This window comes from Pinus tabuliformis, chromosome J (assembly GCF_031772625.1).
Source record: "Pinus tabuliformis cultivar Carrire ecotype Pingquan chromosome J, CPIR1, whole genome shotgun sequence".
NCBI lineage: Eukaryota > Viridiplantae > Streptophyta > Pinopsida > Pinales > Pinaceae > Pinus > Pinus tabuliformis.
This window is the reverse complement of record NC_142295.1, coordinates 862668252-862683429: the sequence shown is the minus strand read 5'-3', so window position 1 is coordinate 862683429 and position 15178 is coordinate 862668252. Positions and strand designations below refer to the sequence as shown.

Below are 15178 nucleotides of genomic sequence, written 5' to 3'. Positions count from 1 at the left end.
CGCCCCAACTCCCTCGGTCTTCCCTCCGTCCAACCTACAATCACCAAAAACATTTCGAAATTTTCTTTTCTGCATAGATTTTTTATTTTTCATTAGAGTTAGAGGTTAACAACGTTTCGATTTATTTATTTTATTAGGCATACGATTTAAGTTAGGTTTGTATATTGTTAGACTTAGGGTTAGATAGGTAGCGTTTAAAAATTAAAAAAAAGAAGAAGAAATTTTATGAATGTGTTTTTATTTTTGAATTAAAAAAAAAATTCAATTTTGGTTTCATTTAGATTTTATTTTTGTTTTATGTCGACTTTGATTAAAAAAAAAAAACATTTAAAAAAATAAAAAACTCTAAAAATTTCTAAAAATCCTAAGCATTAAAAAATTTAAATCTAAAAAATATAAAATTTCAAAAGTCTAAAAACATCCAAAATATTTAAAATCCAAAAACATTTAAAAAATATAAAACTAAAAAAACTTTAAATCATAAATCTAAATTTGGTGACTAAGGACTTAAAATAAAATTCAGGGTTTTTTTCGCTTAAACTCTAGAATTTTTAATGTGGCCTATGGCCCATTAAAATTTTTGTTTTTTTTTAACCCTTCGATTAAATTAAATTCCTAAGGAATAATTAAAAAATTTTTTAACTTAAAATTCCTTAGTGTCATTTGGTCATTAAATGCAATTTTTATGATTTTCCTATGGTCAAGGTGCGATAAACATTTTTAATCATATTTGGCTTTTGAAGAAAGTTTATTAAATCTAGATTTGGGTAGTCAACGAAAATAATTTTAAATCTAGAATTTCTTGCATATGATTGTCGCTTTTCATTGTTTTGGATAACTTGTTAGTTCAAATATCGAAGGCACTGGTCTATAATTGTTTCTATCTTGTGGTCGTGTCTTGGTTACATTAACGTTTAATCTATCAATCTGATCTAATCGTTGAGATTCATTGAGTTGTCATCATTAAAATCTCCTAGAGCCCGTGATCCACAGGCTTTCTCATCCATTTACCTTAGGGACTACCCCCCTTGACTTGCCTAGGAGATAGTCTAAACAGAGTGAGTAGGATCAGGAGTGACAATCCTTACTTTGAGCGTTGTCGCGTTGCCTAGACATTTTGTGCGACAACAATGTGACTTTGACCTAATTAGAAAGTCATCTTGAGGGGCTAACTTGGTGCTGGGAGGAGGTTGTGATCTAGGGTTTTGGGTCTTGTTGGTGTCATCTGAAGCAAATTTTCTTGGTTTTCCCCTTAGAGGGGTTTTTCCTTGGCTTGAGGCATAATATTTGTGTACATTGTTATTTTTGTTTTGATATTGATATTTGTTTGATGAAAAGATCTAATAAAGAAACATAAGAAGATAAATAAAGTTCACAAGCAAGTATTAAGGAATAAGTAAAATTTGAATTAATCGCTGCCACATTGCATTTTCCAACAGAAGGAGTGGTAGAAGAAAGAAAAGGAACCCTATCCCCAACAATGAAATCAAGAAGCCCCATATTTGATGAGGAAATTGAATGGGAAGAATCATGAGTTCCCTGGCAAGACCATCACAGGCTGATTGTACTCGTCATGCCATTTCCAACAGTAGGTGGCACGCCACGTAACTCCTCACGGTTGAGGAAATATGCCTTCTCAAAGATGAAGCCCCAAAAGTGTGGTCATGGTGCCCAAAATGAATGATAAAAGGCTGCTTTATGTTTGGTCAAAATTTTGCATAAGATAATTCATAAATATTGCTTATAGATTTTGAGTATCGATTAAGTCAATCCTCATAAAAGATTTTTCATATTTTGAAAATGATGTTAAGAAGGATTAATTTCGGCCCTCAAAAACATGATGTATATTATTGCAATACAAGTCGGATTCTCAAGAAAAATTGAATTTATGGGACAGGTCGACTCCTTGCTTTAAGGGCAAGTCGACCCCCTTTCATGCCGCTTAATCAATTATAAATTTGGGCCTCGATTCCCCTCAAAGGCATTCAATTCAATGCTCATCTCTAGAAAATTTTGTTTGATATTTTTGAGGCCTATGTAGTCACGCTAATCTAAAAATTAGGCTGAGTTCTTTAAGGATTTCTGCTCTTAAACGTTTTACTCTTTTTGTTGTTAGACAAAGGTCACAATTCTGAGTTTGGTTCATACCCCTATTGATGCATTTTTTTGGCTTTCTTGAGGCAATATTCTAGGCCTGTCCTAAGGCCAATCTGTGGCATATTTCAGTCCTCTTCTGAGGAAAAAATTCGGCCCCTGTAAGGCAGGACAAACAAAATTCCCGAGGTGTGTTAAGTTAAATTTTTGAAGCTGTTTTAAGGCCTTTTCAAGCGAATTTAGGCAAGGTCTGTGGCTCTGTTTCGACCCTCTTTCTAAGGTTTGTTTCAACCATCTTTGAGACTATTGAAAGGCTGTGTCTTAGGTCAGTTTTGGGCCACAATTCGGCTGGTTTTGAGGTCTATCTTCGGTGTGATCTGAAGCATGATTTCAGATGTCTTTTGAGCTTGCTTTGAAGCCTATTTCCGGACCTATATGAGGCAGAAGAAAGGCATAGGATCCATTATCTATGATAGATCTGAGGATATATTTTAAGTGTAATTTTTGGATTGTCTGAAGGTCATCCTAATCCTGAGAAAGAGGCCACATTATTTCCATATTAGGCCGCAATATAAGTTATTGATTTGAAGCTAAGTTTGAGGATTATCTAGCTCTTGAGAGGCATATCAGGACTGCGTTTTGCAAAAGAAAAGGAGAGAGTTAAGGTCGTAGTTAAAGGGATTAAGAGAAGGTTAAGGCTTGTTAGAAAAGGCGGATTAAGGTATGCACACAGTGACAACTTGTCCAACTTCATGATGACCAGACTTCTCTAATTTTGATCTAAGCATCCTAGGGATACTATTGAAACCGAAACTAATTAGAGTATTGATAGTGTGACAGGGCTAATAACATGGTTGTATTAAGCCTATTATACTGCCTAATGACTTGAGGAAGTGTAAAGCCAAATCATCCAAAACTATTGCTAATTGTTCCATATGATATCTAGGGTTCACATTGCAGAGAGTCAATCATTGACATGCACTTGTTGCTAAAGTCTTATATTGTTGTATAAGTGTAACCGAGGTTGAGATTGGAGAGCATTGCTTTAGCTCTCATTGTCATGGGCATTGCAATGCCTTGAAGATATTGTTGCTAGCAAAGTTTTGCAAAACAAGTATAATTGTGTATAGCTAACTCAGTGTTGTTGCAACTATTCATATGTGATCGAGTTTTGTCAGTAATGGCCGAGTTTGTATGTTGATATGTGGTTGAGCGAGAATTAACGAGCTAGGGTTTGATGCATTGCTGAGTAGTAAGAGTATCTTGAATTGTGGTTGATTAGAAAGTTGCTAGGGTTTGGACAAAGCTTATTCTGCGGGATGTTATTGAATTGCTGAGCTGCGTCTTGCATTGCGGAAAGGTAATTGGCTTGGTATTTTATGATTTTGTGTTTCCTAAGCCAGAAGTTGAGACAACTTAAGGCTAGGTACAAGACAAATTTGTGACACATTGGATTGTGCATGTGGGCAAGAGGTAGCAGTGACACTGGTAGCATTTACAACAGTATAGTGACAAAGCAAAGACAATGCAACAATAATATTGACAATAGAGACACCAGGGTTAATGATAGTAGTGGTTGGAGCAGTAAGTGCAGTAGCTAATCAATGTGACCAGTGTGATCTATTTTATTCCTTTATCTTCCATCTTCAGGGTGGTAGGGTGGTGCAAGGCAAAGATTGAAGTCTCCTTCAGGTACTTGAGAACACTTCAGGGTGGCAGGGTGGTGCTAGGGCAACAAATTGATGCTAGCAAGGTGTTGGAGCATCCTTACGGTTGGAGCTGATAAACCAGGGGGTTAGAGCCTCCTTCCAGTTGTTATTAGAGAATCTTGGAAGTTGGAGCTTCTTTTTGATGTAATCTTTAAGACATATATTAAAAAGTGTTTGCTGGTTTTTCTCCTGGAAGGGTTTCCACCTAAAGATCTCTTGTGTGTTGTCTATGTTATTATACATTGTTGAATGGTGGTGTTAACTATTTATTGTTTACTTGATATGATTAAAATTGTTAAAAGTACCCAACACTGATTCGCCCCCCCCTCTTAGTATTGGTAAAATATTCCAACAGATGACACAAATACTTATTCACTTGAGTTATTTACACTTTGTATTGTTGTGTAGAGTTCACAGATGTTGTCGTAAAGCAAGAGGAAGTGGATTAGGGTTCCAACGAATGTTCCACGAAGTTTTTGTGATGGGAGAGTGGGAAAACACATTTAGGGGACATGCGGAGGCACCCTCCAAATTCTAGGGATCATTATAGGGGACATTGGGGTCTCCAACAAAGGGGACTCTACTCGAAATACTAAGAAATATAAATTAAAGTATATGAAAATTGAAACATAATTTATGAAGTTATATACACACACACATAGAAAAATGGCACTATGTGCAAATCATGATACATATCCAAAATGAAATACATAGACATTGAGGCTCTAAATAGCCTATAGAATCCAAAAAATATCATGCTACTACATATGACTACATACTATCAAAATCGTTGCTTATATTAGTGAGTTTGGCTTGAGTGAAGGGTACATTTTTGCTGAAATCATGAAAGGAGAGTTTAGCAATCAACCTAACCAACATTGGGGCACATAGAGGGCTTGGTGCTCTTGATTAAATGCCAGTCCCATACTCTCATACATGATAAAAGCCAATGGAAACACTACAATACTGCCAATCTTGAGATTGGGAAAATTGTCAAGTTTGTTAGAGCATGTAGTATCATTTTTAATTTTCAGAGGAAAGAAACATACATTTGGTTGGGAACCACAAATGCTCAAGTTTAGGGATGTGTATGTAAATTCGGCAAAATTCATTTTGAACTTTTCAAGGGTCGCATGCTTTATTTTCTACTGCATATAAGGCACGTTGACTATATCAAAGGGAATTGTTAAATAAGATGGGCACTTGATGGTACATAGTCACAAACATATGTATAAATCAATGAAGAATTTGAATGCAATGATGGAGACAACCTACTTAGGTAGCATCACTTTTAGTCCATCTTTGCATCATCATGGAAAGTATTATTATTATGTACACGACAGTGTGCAAGGCCTCTTGCCATAAAATATTGATGTAGAGTGATTGTTGTTAGGCTTTTGTAGGTGTGAGGTCCTCTTGGCTGTTTTAAAGTTTATATTTCTACTATTGTGTGTATGTTATTTGTTGGTACATGGAAATTTGCTTTAGTGATAAATCCAATCTAGATATATGTTTATGCTTTGTATATTCTTGTCAAAAGGAAAGCTTATTATTTTCATAAATAATTAGTTTGTTGCAGTGTGGGTAATCCCTAGGAGATTTTTTTCTCCTATTGTTATAGCTTGTCAGTGTGCAGCCCTACAATGATCCACATCTAGCTAGCCTTAGATGCCTCCCACCCATGCTTCGATTAATGCTTTATTTCATCTAGCCTACTCATCCAGTGAAGGTGGGTCATCAAATATGAGGTTCATTAACCATTTTTGTATTCAAGTGCTTTCATTTAATTTTAAGGGCATTCTATTATGGATCACAGGCTGAATTGGACGGTAGAACACTTTTGGTTGTATTGGAGTGTGACCTTCCTTGAGGCCTTTCTTTCCATTGTCTAGGAGGGCACAAATAGGAGGCTCTGGTGGATGTTGTCTATCAATGGTTATCCATAGTTAACATTTACCATCTCTCCTTTGTATCTACATTCCATCTTTGGCTTGATTCCTATTTGTCACCGGTATTGGATGCTTGTTTTCCTCATCCTTGAGTAGGGGCTTGGAAACTTGGCCCTAAGAGTTCAATGCAATAGAAAGAAAATAAAAAGCATGTGCCATAATGTTAAAATACAAAAGATTGGTAGGGATAAATAAAAGTGTGTGGAAAAAAGCCTAGCTTGAGCTTTACCTCCCTTATCAGCCCTCATTTGGTTCCTAGCTAATGCATGAGTTATCTGAATAAAAGGAACAATGATAATCATAACCTAGATGTGCAATGAAACACTTCATCTCTAAGGGGTCAAAGATTAATTGTATAAAGCTTGTAAGCCAAGTTGAATTTGTACAAGAAAAAGAAAATCAATGAAGAAAAAGGCACACAAGAGAGGTGGTAAAAATAGGCCAAGGAAAGGGGTAATTCAGGTTTCATGATTATTTTTCTCTTCACACCAGAACACTCAAAGATGTTGGAATTTCATAACTAGTACAAAGATTGTGGCATCCTTTATGAAGCAAACCCCTACCATGCCACCAACGAATTGCACTTGCTGTTTGATGGGTCATCATATGAACTATTTCTCCCCTTAGTGTTGGAAGCACCTAATTGGGCTTTGTGATAACCCTCCCATATCCAAGTATGGTAACTTGTTTACAAACCATAAGCTAGAAAGACATTTGAAGATGATTCTTGTATGATGCACTTCGATGACTTTCAGATTAAATATGGCCCACTCTAATACTCTTATGGTTCTTGCACCTATGATGTTGATCTCACTTGATTCCATGAGTATGTTTTAGATGCTTACTCCCAAGTACAACTACCATCCCTTGAGGGATTGTATGATGCTTCTCCAACACTTCAGAGAGGACGTTCAACCCTATTTGATGACTGCACTGGGCACTAAAAAGAGGATGTTGACCACATTTGAGAAGCATCAACTTTGGGATGCATTCAACACTATTGATGACCCTCTTCTCGTAATCCAAGACCCCAAACAATGCACATTTGGTGTGAAAATTCCAATATGGAATCCTATTGCAACCACTGATATTATTTCTCCTAATTGTTAATTAATTAACAATTTATCTGCTACGACAAATATCGAAATAAATACATTGCAACCTTCACAAATAAAATTCCGTGGAAAAATAAAACGCTGGAAGCTGAGAAATGCTAGCACACATAAAATTAACACAATTATTTTTGGACAAAAGTCCCTAGAAAGTCCCAACTTGGAAAAACTAGTGCAATAGTTGAGGGTTTTATTATTATGCAGCAGTGAGAACTTATGAGTACAATTGGATGCCAAAATCTAGCAATCGTACAAAGAAAAAATACTGGCAAAAATCTAGTGAGGAATTTCCTCATCCCACAAGTAATCCTCAACACAACTTGCTTTCAGAAACTCGACCCTTCTGAACCTCTGTGTCAGCCTTTGCGTTGCTCTGCGTAGCATGCTTGACGTCAAGCCTCTGACTGGTCTCTGATGAAGTCGTTCTACCTTCTGCTGACTAGAAAGATGCTTCTCTGACACTCGGGACTCCTTCTCGACCTCTGGAACTGAAGGCGTCTCTCCCTCTCAGCGAATCGAACTTGCCTCTAGAAGCTGCTGCATTGCCCTTGCATCAACGTCTCTGTGGCTCTTCTGCCTCTCTGCAAATGCACTCACTGGATTTGGAATACTTCCTCTAGCCTCATTGTCTTTGCCCCTCACTCACTACTTCGATTTCTAGCTCTCTTGGGCAACTGACCGCTACTACTCTGGAAATCGATCTGCCAAGAAATCGAAATGCCCAAGTGTCTTCTCCATCACCATATTGATCTCCTCTTATAATCGTCTGTTGGAGCACCAACGACCAAGATTAAAACATAATCGATGGCTAGGAACATCTCTGGATCGATCTGTGTGAGTTTCTAGATGATTCTCGCCTTGACTTAATTAATATTGATTAATTAACCATATTCCCAAAGTTTAGACTTAAGAAATATTTAAAAACTGGTTAATAATCTAATTAAGTCATTTCTATGCAGAATTTCCAGAAACGATTCTGGGTTTTGGAGATCTCATGTATTCTAGCCTCTCCACCAAATTTCGTGGCTAGAACACGTCGATGCTACAAAAACTAACATTTGGGCCAAGGCATTACTTAGTGAGTTGATGTACCCCAAAGATTACAAGTTGCACCTAGGTTGGCATTGCACCTTCTTGATGGATGTTGCCCTGTTTCTAGGATGATTTGATGACGATGATGACTTGGCATCCCTCTATAGGGGATGGTACACTACCTAGCATGATGATTTCATGCCCTAGCTCCATGATGTCCCCTTCATGGGCTTGGAATGATGACATGGGCTAGTTTTGATGATGATGTCTTGTTGAGGGAGCCTTTGCTTGTTGATTAGACACCTCTAATGAGGAGATGTGGTTTTGGAGTGAGGAGCACCTTCTTGAGTTATTCATGACATTTTAATGAGAGATGCACCTTTTAGAGGTCTTTTTGCTCACATGTATGGGTTAAAGGAGGCTTAGTTTTATGTTTATTCATTGAGTTAGGTATGTTTGGGGGTCGACTTGTGACCTACCTAACTTGTAATCACATTTTATATTATTTTTAGGGATTTTAATGTATTTTTGGACTAAATTGACTTGGCTTCCCTCATATAAATAGAGGGAGGTTGATTTAGCTTGAAATCATTGTCGCGCTCACACTTGAGAGAGTGCACATTGGCTTGTCTCTTTTCTCTTGGTCACTATGGAGAATAAAATGAGAAAACTGTCTTGGGGAGGATATTATGATTAGATGGATTTTTGTCTTGGATGATGAATGGTGATTCTATGGTGATTTTGTGTAAATTTTTGTAATTGTTTTCTTCCATCTTGTTTTCGCTGTAGAATTAGGGTTTCATTGAAATTTTCACCAAAGTGTGAATCTTTTATGGCTCTAACATCTATCTAACAAGATTATCACCAAGTTTCTATATTGAGGAATACAATTAAAGCTTCCTTCGATTTATCTCCAATTTGATTCAAAGTCGCTATGTTTTGTGGAGTAGAGAAATCCCATTGTATCTTTTTCTCTCTCAATTATAAATCACTCCCATTGGTCCTCTTCCATAGACTTTACCTTAGACTCTATTAGCCCACTTGATTGAGAAAGGCACCAGTCCACTATTGTATCAATCCCTCTAAATAACAATTTTTTTTTTAAGGTAGACTAGGATTAGGTTACAACAAAATCTGCATTTTAGAGCATTATTTACCTTGGACTTTATAGTCCTAGGGTTAGGTTTTGCATGACTAGTTTGTAAAATTATAAATATAATCATTTATGCATTTTTCAGCCATGAATTAAGGCTGACATCTGGGGTTTTTCTTGCTGTTTTATGTGTTTTCAGCCATTGAAAAATTGTTGTAATATATTTCCTAGTTTATTCATCAAATAGTCTTTGTTTCTCACTCGTCTATTGTTAATTTTAGGTTATTTTGTGATTTTTGTTATAATATTTGTATGCTATAATTGTGTTAATCATAAATCCTAGTTTATGACAACAATTTGTAATTTAAAGATAACATGTGTATTTAGCCATAGGGTCCTTTGAATTTGTTTTCTTGAAATTACATCTTATTTCACCCGGAACCTAAACAATTGAACATTTATCCTTGGGTGTAGTTTATAGAAGAACCGTTAGGGGTTATTTAGCTTGAGAGCAGTTAGGTTAGCTAATCCCTAATATCTGCTAGGGAAGCCTCACTTGTGGGGATGGTATCCAACCACAAAACAACATGGGAACAATAGCTAAGGTGACTGATCTAATTGTTGCTCATTATATGGAGTGTTTAGTGGGGCTTTGCACTAAGGTACTTGATTTTGCAGTAACACTATAGCAAAACATGATTTCCATTTTTTATTCTTTAGAAAAGAGAATTCTTATAGTTTGTGGGAAACCTAAAACTTTTATGGTTGGGCATGGATGTTTAAACATAGAAAAACCAGTGTTGCGAACATCACGATTTTTTCGTGATGCCAATAAAATTGCGAGTCAAGAAATAATCGCTGGGCCGCACGACAGAGCGATTTTAAAGCTAAATTTTGGTTTTTTTCTCTCGTTTTGCAGACAGAGGGCAGAGGTGAGAACTAAGGAGGAGGTGAACTCATCTACAAGGGCAAGAGAGGAGAATAGTGAAGGAATTTAGCATCCCAATCAAAAAAATTTCAAGTTTGGACCAAGTTTCTTCAGTTGGGCATGGTTTTCAGTTATGGGCATCAAATTTGGCCTTATATTTTTTGTTTTTTTCTTGTTTTTCCTTGGGTTACTATCAACCATATATTTTCCATCATTTTTGCTTGGATTTGAGTGTGTTTTTTTTGTCATTTTTGTTGCATTTAGTGGAGGGTTTTTTTGGTCAAAAATGCAAAATCTTTATTGTTAGTATTATTTGTTTAATTTCTTCTTGTGCCCCAATTTTTTTCCATGATTATTGCTTGGATTTGAATGTGTTTTTTTTGCCATTATTGTTGCATTGAGTTGAGGTTTTTTTTTTTCAAAAATTCAAAATGTTGTATGCAAATTTTAGTTTCATTTGTTTAACTTGCAATTCCTCTTGTGCCCTAGGTTCAAACTTCAAACTTCAATCTTATAATAAAATTCAAGGTTCAACAAAGTTACAAACATGCCAAGGAAATTGGACCCTCTGTAGGAATTTGGTGAACTTGATGGAGGCTTTGACAGATAAAATTTGACTTGGAAGTTATGTGGGCATCATATGACAGAGGGGGTATATAGATTGAAGTTCCACCTTGCACAAATTCCTGGACATAAGGTAGAGCCTTGCTCAAATACAAATTCAAAAATCATCCGAAGAGCCTTCAAATCATTGGAAGAATATAGACAACAAATTGTCCAAGGCAGCTCTGAAGAGTCAAATGGCAGGGGGTGGAGTGGCATGATTGGGAGGTGATCGTGAGAGTGGTATTGGTTCTTCTTCACCATCAACATCTACACCCAACCCCATAGCTACCTCATCATTTTTTGTTCCTAGAACCACACTTGGTGCACAACCATCTATCACATTAGTTCTTAAAAAAAGGGAGAAGGAAGAAGCTGACAAGTTCTTGGGCAAGTTTCTTCTTTGGAGTGATATTCCTTCAAGCATTGCCAAGAACAATCCATTTTTCCAGCCCATGATTGATGCTATTGGTATTGTTGGCCTAGGGTACAAAGCCCCTTCATATGATGACTTTAGAGGACACATTTTTCAGATTGAAAAGGTTGACTGCACTAAGAGATTGGAGGAGTTTAGGGGATCATGGGCATACACAGGATGCTCTATGATGTCAGATGGTTGGACCGATCAAAAGGGCAGATGCCTAATTAACTTCTTGGTTAATTATTCCAAGGGGACAATGTTTATGAAATCTGTTGATGCATCCGATTCTGAACATATCAAAGATGCACAATTATTATGTTATTTGTTGGACGTGTTCATTTAGGAGGTGGGTCCACAAAATGTTGTCCAAGTCATAACGGACAATGCTGCAAATTATGTTGTTGCTAGAAAGATGTTTATGGAGAGGCATCCTAACTTATTTTTGACACCTCGTGCTACATTGCATTGATTTGATGTTGGAGGACATAAGAAAAAATTCTTTTGTCAAGGATATTGTTGAATCATCAAAAAACATTACAAAATTTATATATAATCATGCATATGTGCTTCATTTGATGAGAACATTCACCAACAACAAAGAGTTGGTGTGCCCTGCCATTACACGGTTTGTCACTAGTTTCATATCTCTCCAATCCCTCCTGAATTCTATGTGGGATGTGAAGAGTGTTTTTTTTCAGAGGAGTGGCATGCTTTGTCATATAGCTACAAACCAGAAGGAGAGGCCATATGCAGGTTAGTTTCATACGAAGAAAGCTTCTGGGCGGGAGTGCAGGAGGTTTGTAGCATTACTAAACCTTTGGTAAAGGTTTTTCGATTGGTAAAGGTTTTTTGATTAGTTGATGGAGACAAGCCCGCAATGGGCTACTTGTATGAGGCCATGGATAGGGCCAAAGAATCCATTTGTAGCTACTATGATGATAAGGGCATGCGGGGTTTGAGAAACAACACATATGGGAAGTGATTGATGAGCGATGGAGCAATACACTCCGTTGTCCCATTCATGCTGCAGGGATCTACCTGAACCCCGCATTTTCTTACTCCCGTGGTTTCTTATTTGATGCTGAGGTCATGGATGGATTCTTCACTTGTGTTAAGAAAATGGTGCCATCTCTAGCAGAACATGCAGAAGTCTCCAAAGAAATGGAGATATACAAGATGGCAGGTGGCACATATAGCTTTGACATGGCTATCCATGATAGGAAGACTAAAATGCCAGGTAAGATTTAGTTTGTTTCAAAATTCATTGTCTCTTCAAGTTCATACTTTGCTTCAACTTTCAAATTTCATTTTTTTCTTATGTTTATCTTATTTGTTGTAGATGCATGGTGGAGAATCTATGGTGGCAAAGTACCCAATCTCCAAAGGCTTGCTATTCGAGTGCTCAACCAAACATGTATCTCCTTGGGATGCGAGCACAACTGGAGTGTATTTGAAAAAATACACACCAAGAAGCACAACGGGTTAAAATACTCCAATTAATTTTTTGAATTCATTAAATAATATTTTTTAATAATTGATAAGTTATTATTTATAATTTATTAATTTATGACCCTTGTACAGGTTGGAGTCCCAACGACTTAATGACATGGTCTATATCTACTACAATCTTTGATTGTGGGTGAGGCAACTTGAGAGGACACTTGATGTGGAGGCCATCTCATTGGATGGGATTGACACCACTGCTGCATGGAGGGTTGAGGCCGAGAGGCCTATCATGGAGTCAGCCCCTGATTGGTTAGAGCAGGAGGTAGTGGAGGGGGTAGAGGAGGAGGAGGAGGAGGAGGTGACACCACCTACCCCTGTCACTAGTAGAGGACGTGGTCTACCTCCTATAGCTCCTAGTTCTTCAGCTTCTAGAGCACAACAGAGTCCACTGCCAACCCCACCGCCTTCTTCATCTAGAGGGAAAGTTGTTACATTTTCTCGCAAGAGGGGCAAAGGAAATCAATAGTATTAGTTATTTGGTTCATTTCATTGTATATGACATTATGACTCATGATATGAGATACATTATTATATTTTTTGTTGATATTTTGAGGTTGAGTTGGGACTTAGGACTTAGTATTCAGGACATGATTCACTGTTATGTGTGATGTAGCACTAGATATGATATTACACATCTTATATATTAGTCATCTTTTCATATTTGTGTGTCAATCACTTTGTTTTATGTTGTGGATGCTTTAGATATTAAAAAAATTGAAAATTTTGTTTTTGTTTTTGTTTTTTTGTATTTGCCGATGTTTGCTGATTTTTTCCCGATTTCTTTCCGATTTTGGACCCTTGCCGATTTAATCACGATCACAATGTTCGCAACATTGAGAAAAACTCATCCTAACCTTTTCAAAAGCCACATGCTTCATTGTCCACTGCATTAAAGCTTTTGGATGATTTGAAGGTTAGTTAACAAATCAGGTGCACATGGTCGATGGCACATTAGATTTAAAAATTTTAACAATTTTATATTGATCTGGAAATGGTTTTCAATGTTTCTGGTCATTGTTTTAAGGAGTGAGCAATTGTTACCATGTTAATTTGTGTATATTAGTTTTGAGCAGATCTATGTGACTCAGATGAAACTGTTTTATGAGTTTACTTCTTTAATCTGTCATTGCAGTTGGCAACAATATACCTAACGTGGTATGCTCTTGCTCTCAATGGTGCAGGTTGAGATCAACATTCACCATTTCTTTAAAGGGTATCTAGAAGGTCGCATGCATAAGAATGACTGGCCTGAGATGTTGAAGTTGAAGGATTGGCCTCCTTCAAATTTCTTTGAAGAGCTTTTACCACGACATGGAGCTGAATTTATCAGTGCATTGCCTTTTCAGGAGTATACCCATCCTGAATGTGCTCTTCTCAATCTGGCTTCAAAGATTCCTGCTCATTGTTTGAAGCCTGACTTAGGGCCAAAAACGTACATTGCTTATGGCACGCGTGAAGAACTTGGTAGAGGTGATTCAGTGACAAAGTTGCATTGTGATATGTCTGATGCAGTGAGTGCTAATTTCTATTAAATTTTTTCCTTTGCTTCTTTAGCTGCTTGTAATGAGATACTCCTGGTCAATGTTCAGTGAATCTAAATTGAATGAGTGATTTGGAAATTTTAAAGCAGTCTGAAGGGTAATGCTGTGCCGATTATCTTTTCTTCTCTCTTCTTTTTAATTGAATAAAGTAGGTTTGGTTTTTCAGCAATATGTTGTTTAATTTATAATAACAAATTGTTTGAAATATTGCTATTTCATTGCTGTTCTAAGCTTCTTGCTTGTAGAAAACATTTTTGGTTAGAATTTGATTTGCACTTCAAATTTAGAATCATACGTGGTAGTTATTTTCAAGGCTAATTCAAAAGATTTAACTGCATGCTTCGCATCTGTTAGAAGTTAGAACAGTACACAGTTATGTTAGAATTGTGTGCTTCAAGGGTAGCATTTTCATATATTTCCTTGCACAGTAAACATATTCACCTTCACCTTGCTTTTCTTTATGTGATGGACTTAAAATTTGTTTCATGTTGATTAATCACGACACTAGCGGTACTGATGTTATCAGTAAACAGAATGGTACTCTTTATCCTTTTTAATCTTTTCTTTCAGGTGAATATTTTGACACACACTGCTGAAGTCAAGTTCCCCATTTGGCAACAAGACAAGATAGAAAAGATGCGGGAATCCTTTCGATCATTAGATTTGAAAGAACTTTTTGCAGATTCTGAGAAAGTTTGTGACACAGTTAGGGTAGAAGATTCAGGAAAGGCAGACAATAAAGTGGAATCAGAAGCAGAAGCATCTAATATATCAGGCTCTGATAGTATTACCAATGATAACTCTCCATCACCAGAGGATGTTGAGCTGCCCAATGAAGTTCAGTCTAAAGCCACTGGAGACACTACTGATTATATGGAAGATGATCTCCAGGATATGAATTCAGTGAAGTTTGATAGTCTGCGAAAATATGAAGGTCATAGTGATGATTGGAAGGAAATTGGTACAATGAAGTCAAAAGTCGTGGAAAATATTTCCCACAAAGAGGAAAACACAGATGCCATGGTTGGGGGAGCCATCTGGGACATCTTTCGTAGACAGGATGTGCCAAAGTTGCAATGTTATTTGAGGAAGCATTGCAAGGAATTTAGACATATTAATGCCCTTCCTATCGATTCGGTAACAGTTGAATCTTGCATCCTAGTTATTAATTTATGTTCTAATTCAGAATT

General features: G+C 36.9%; 1 protein-coding gene across 6 annotated transcripts in view; it reads left to right on the top strand.

Moving 5' to 3' along the window:
- The window catches only part of LOC149229410 (lysine-specific demethylase JMJ27-like), a 178569-nt gene that overhangs the window by 149731 nt on the left and 13660 nt on the right, over positions 1-15178 (top strand). For 5 of the 6 annotated variants that reach the window (XM_089378631.1, XM_089378632.1, XM_089378630.1 and 2 more), the window contains exons 8-9: positions 13629-13958; positions 14559-15125. In XM_089378631.1, coding sequence (XP_089234757.1) covers positions 13629-13958; positions 14559-15125 — 897 coding nt within the window. The remainder of the gene's footprint in view (positions 1-13628; positions 13959-14558; positions 15126-15178) is intronic. The other variant, XM_089378633.1, reaches the window with a different exon arrangement.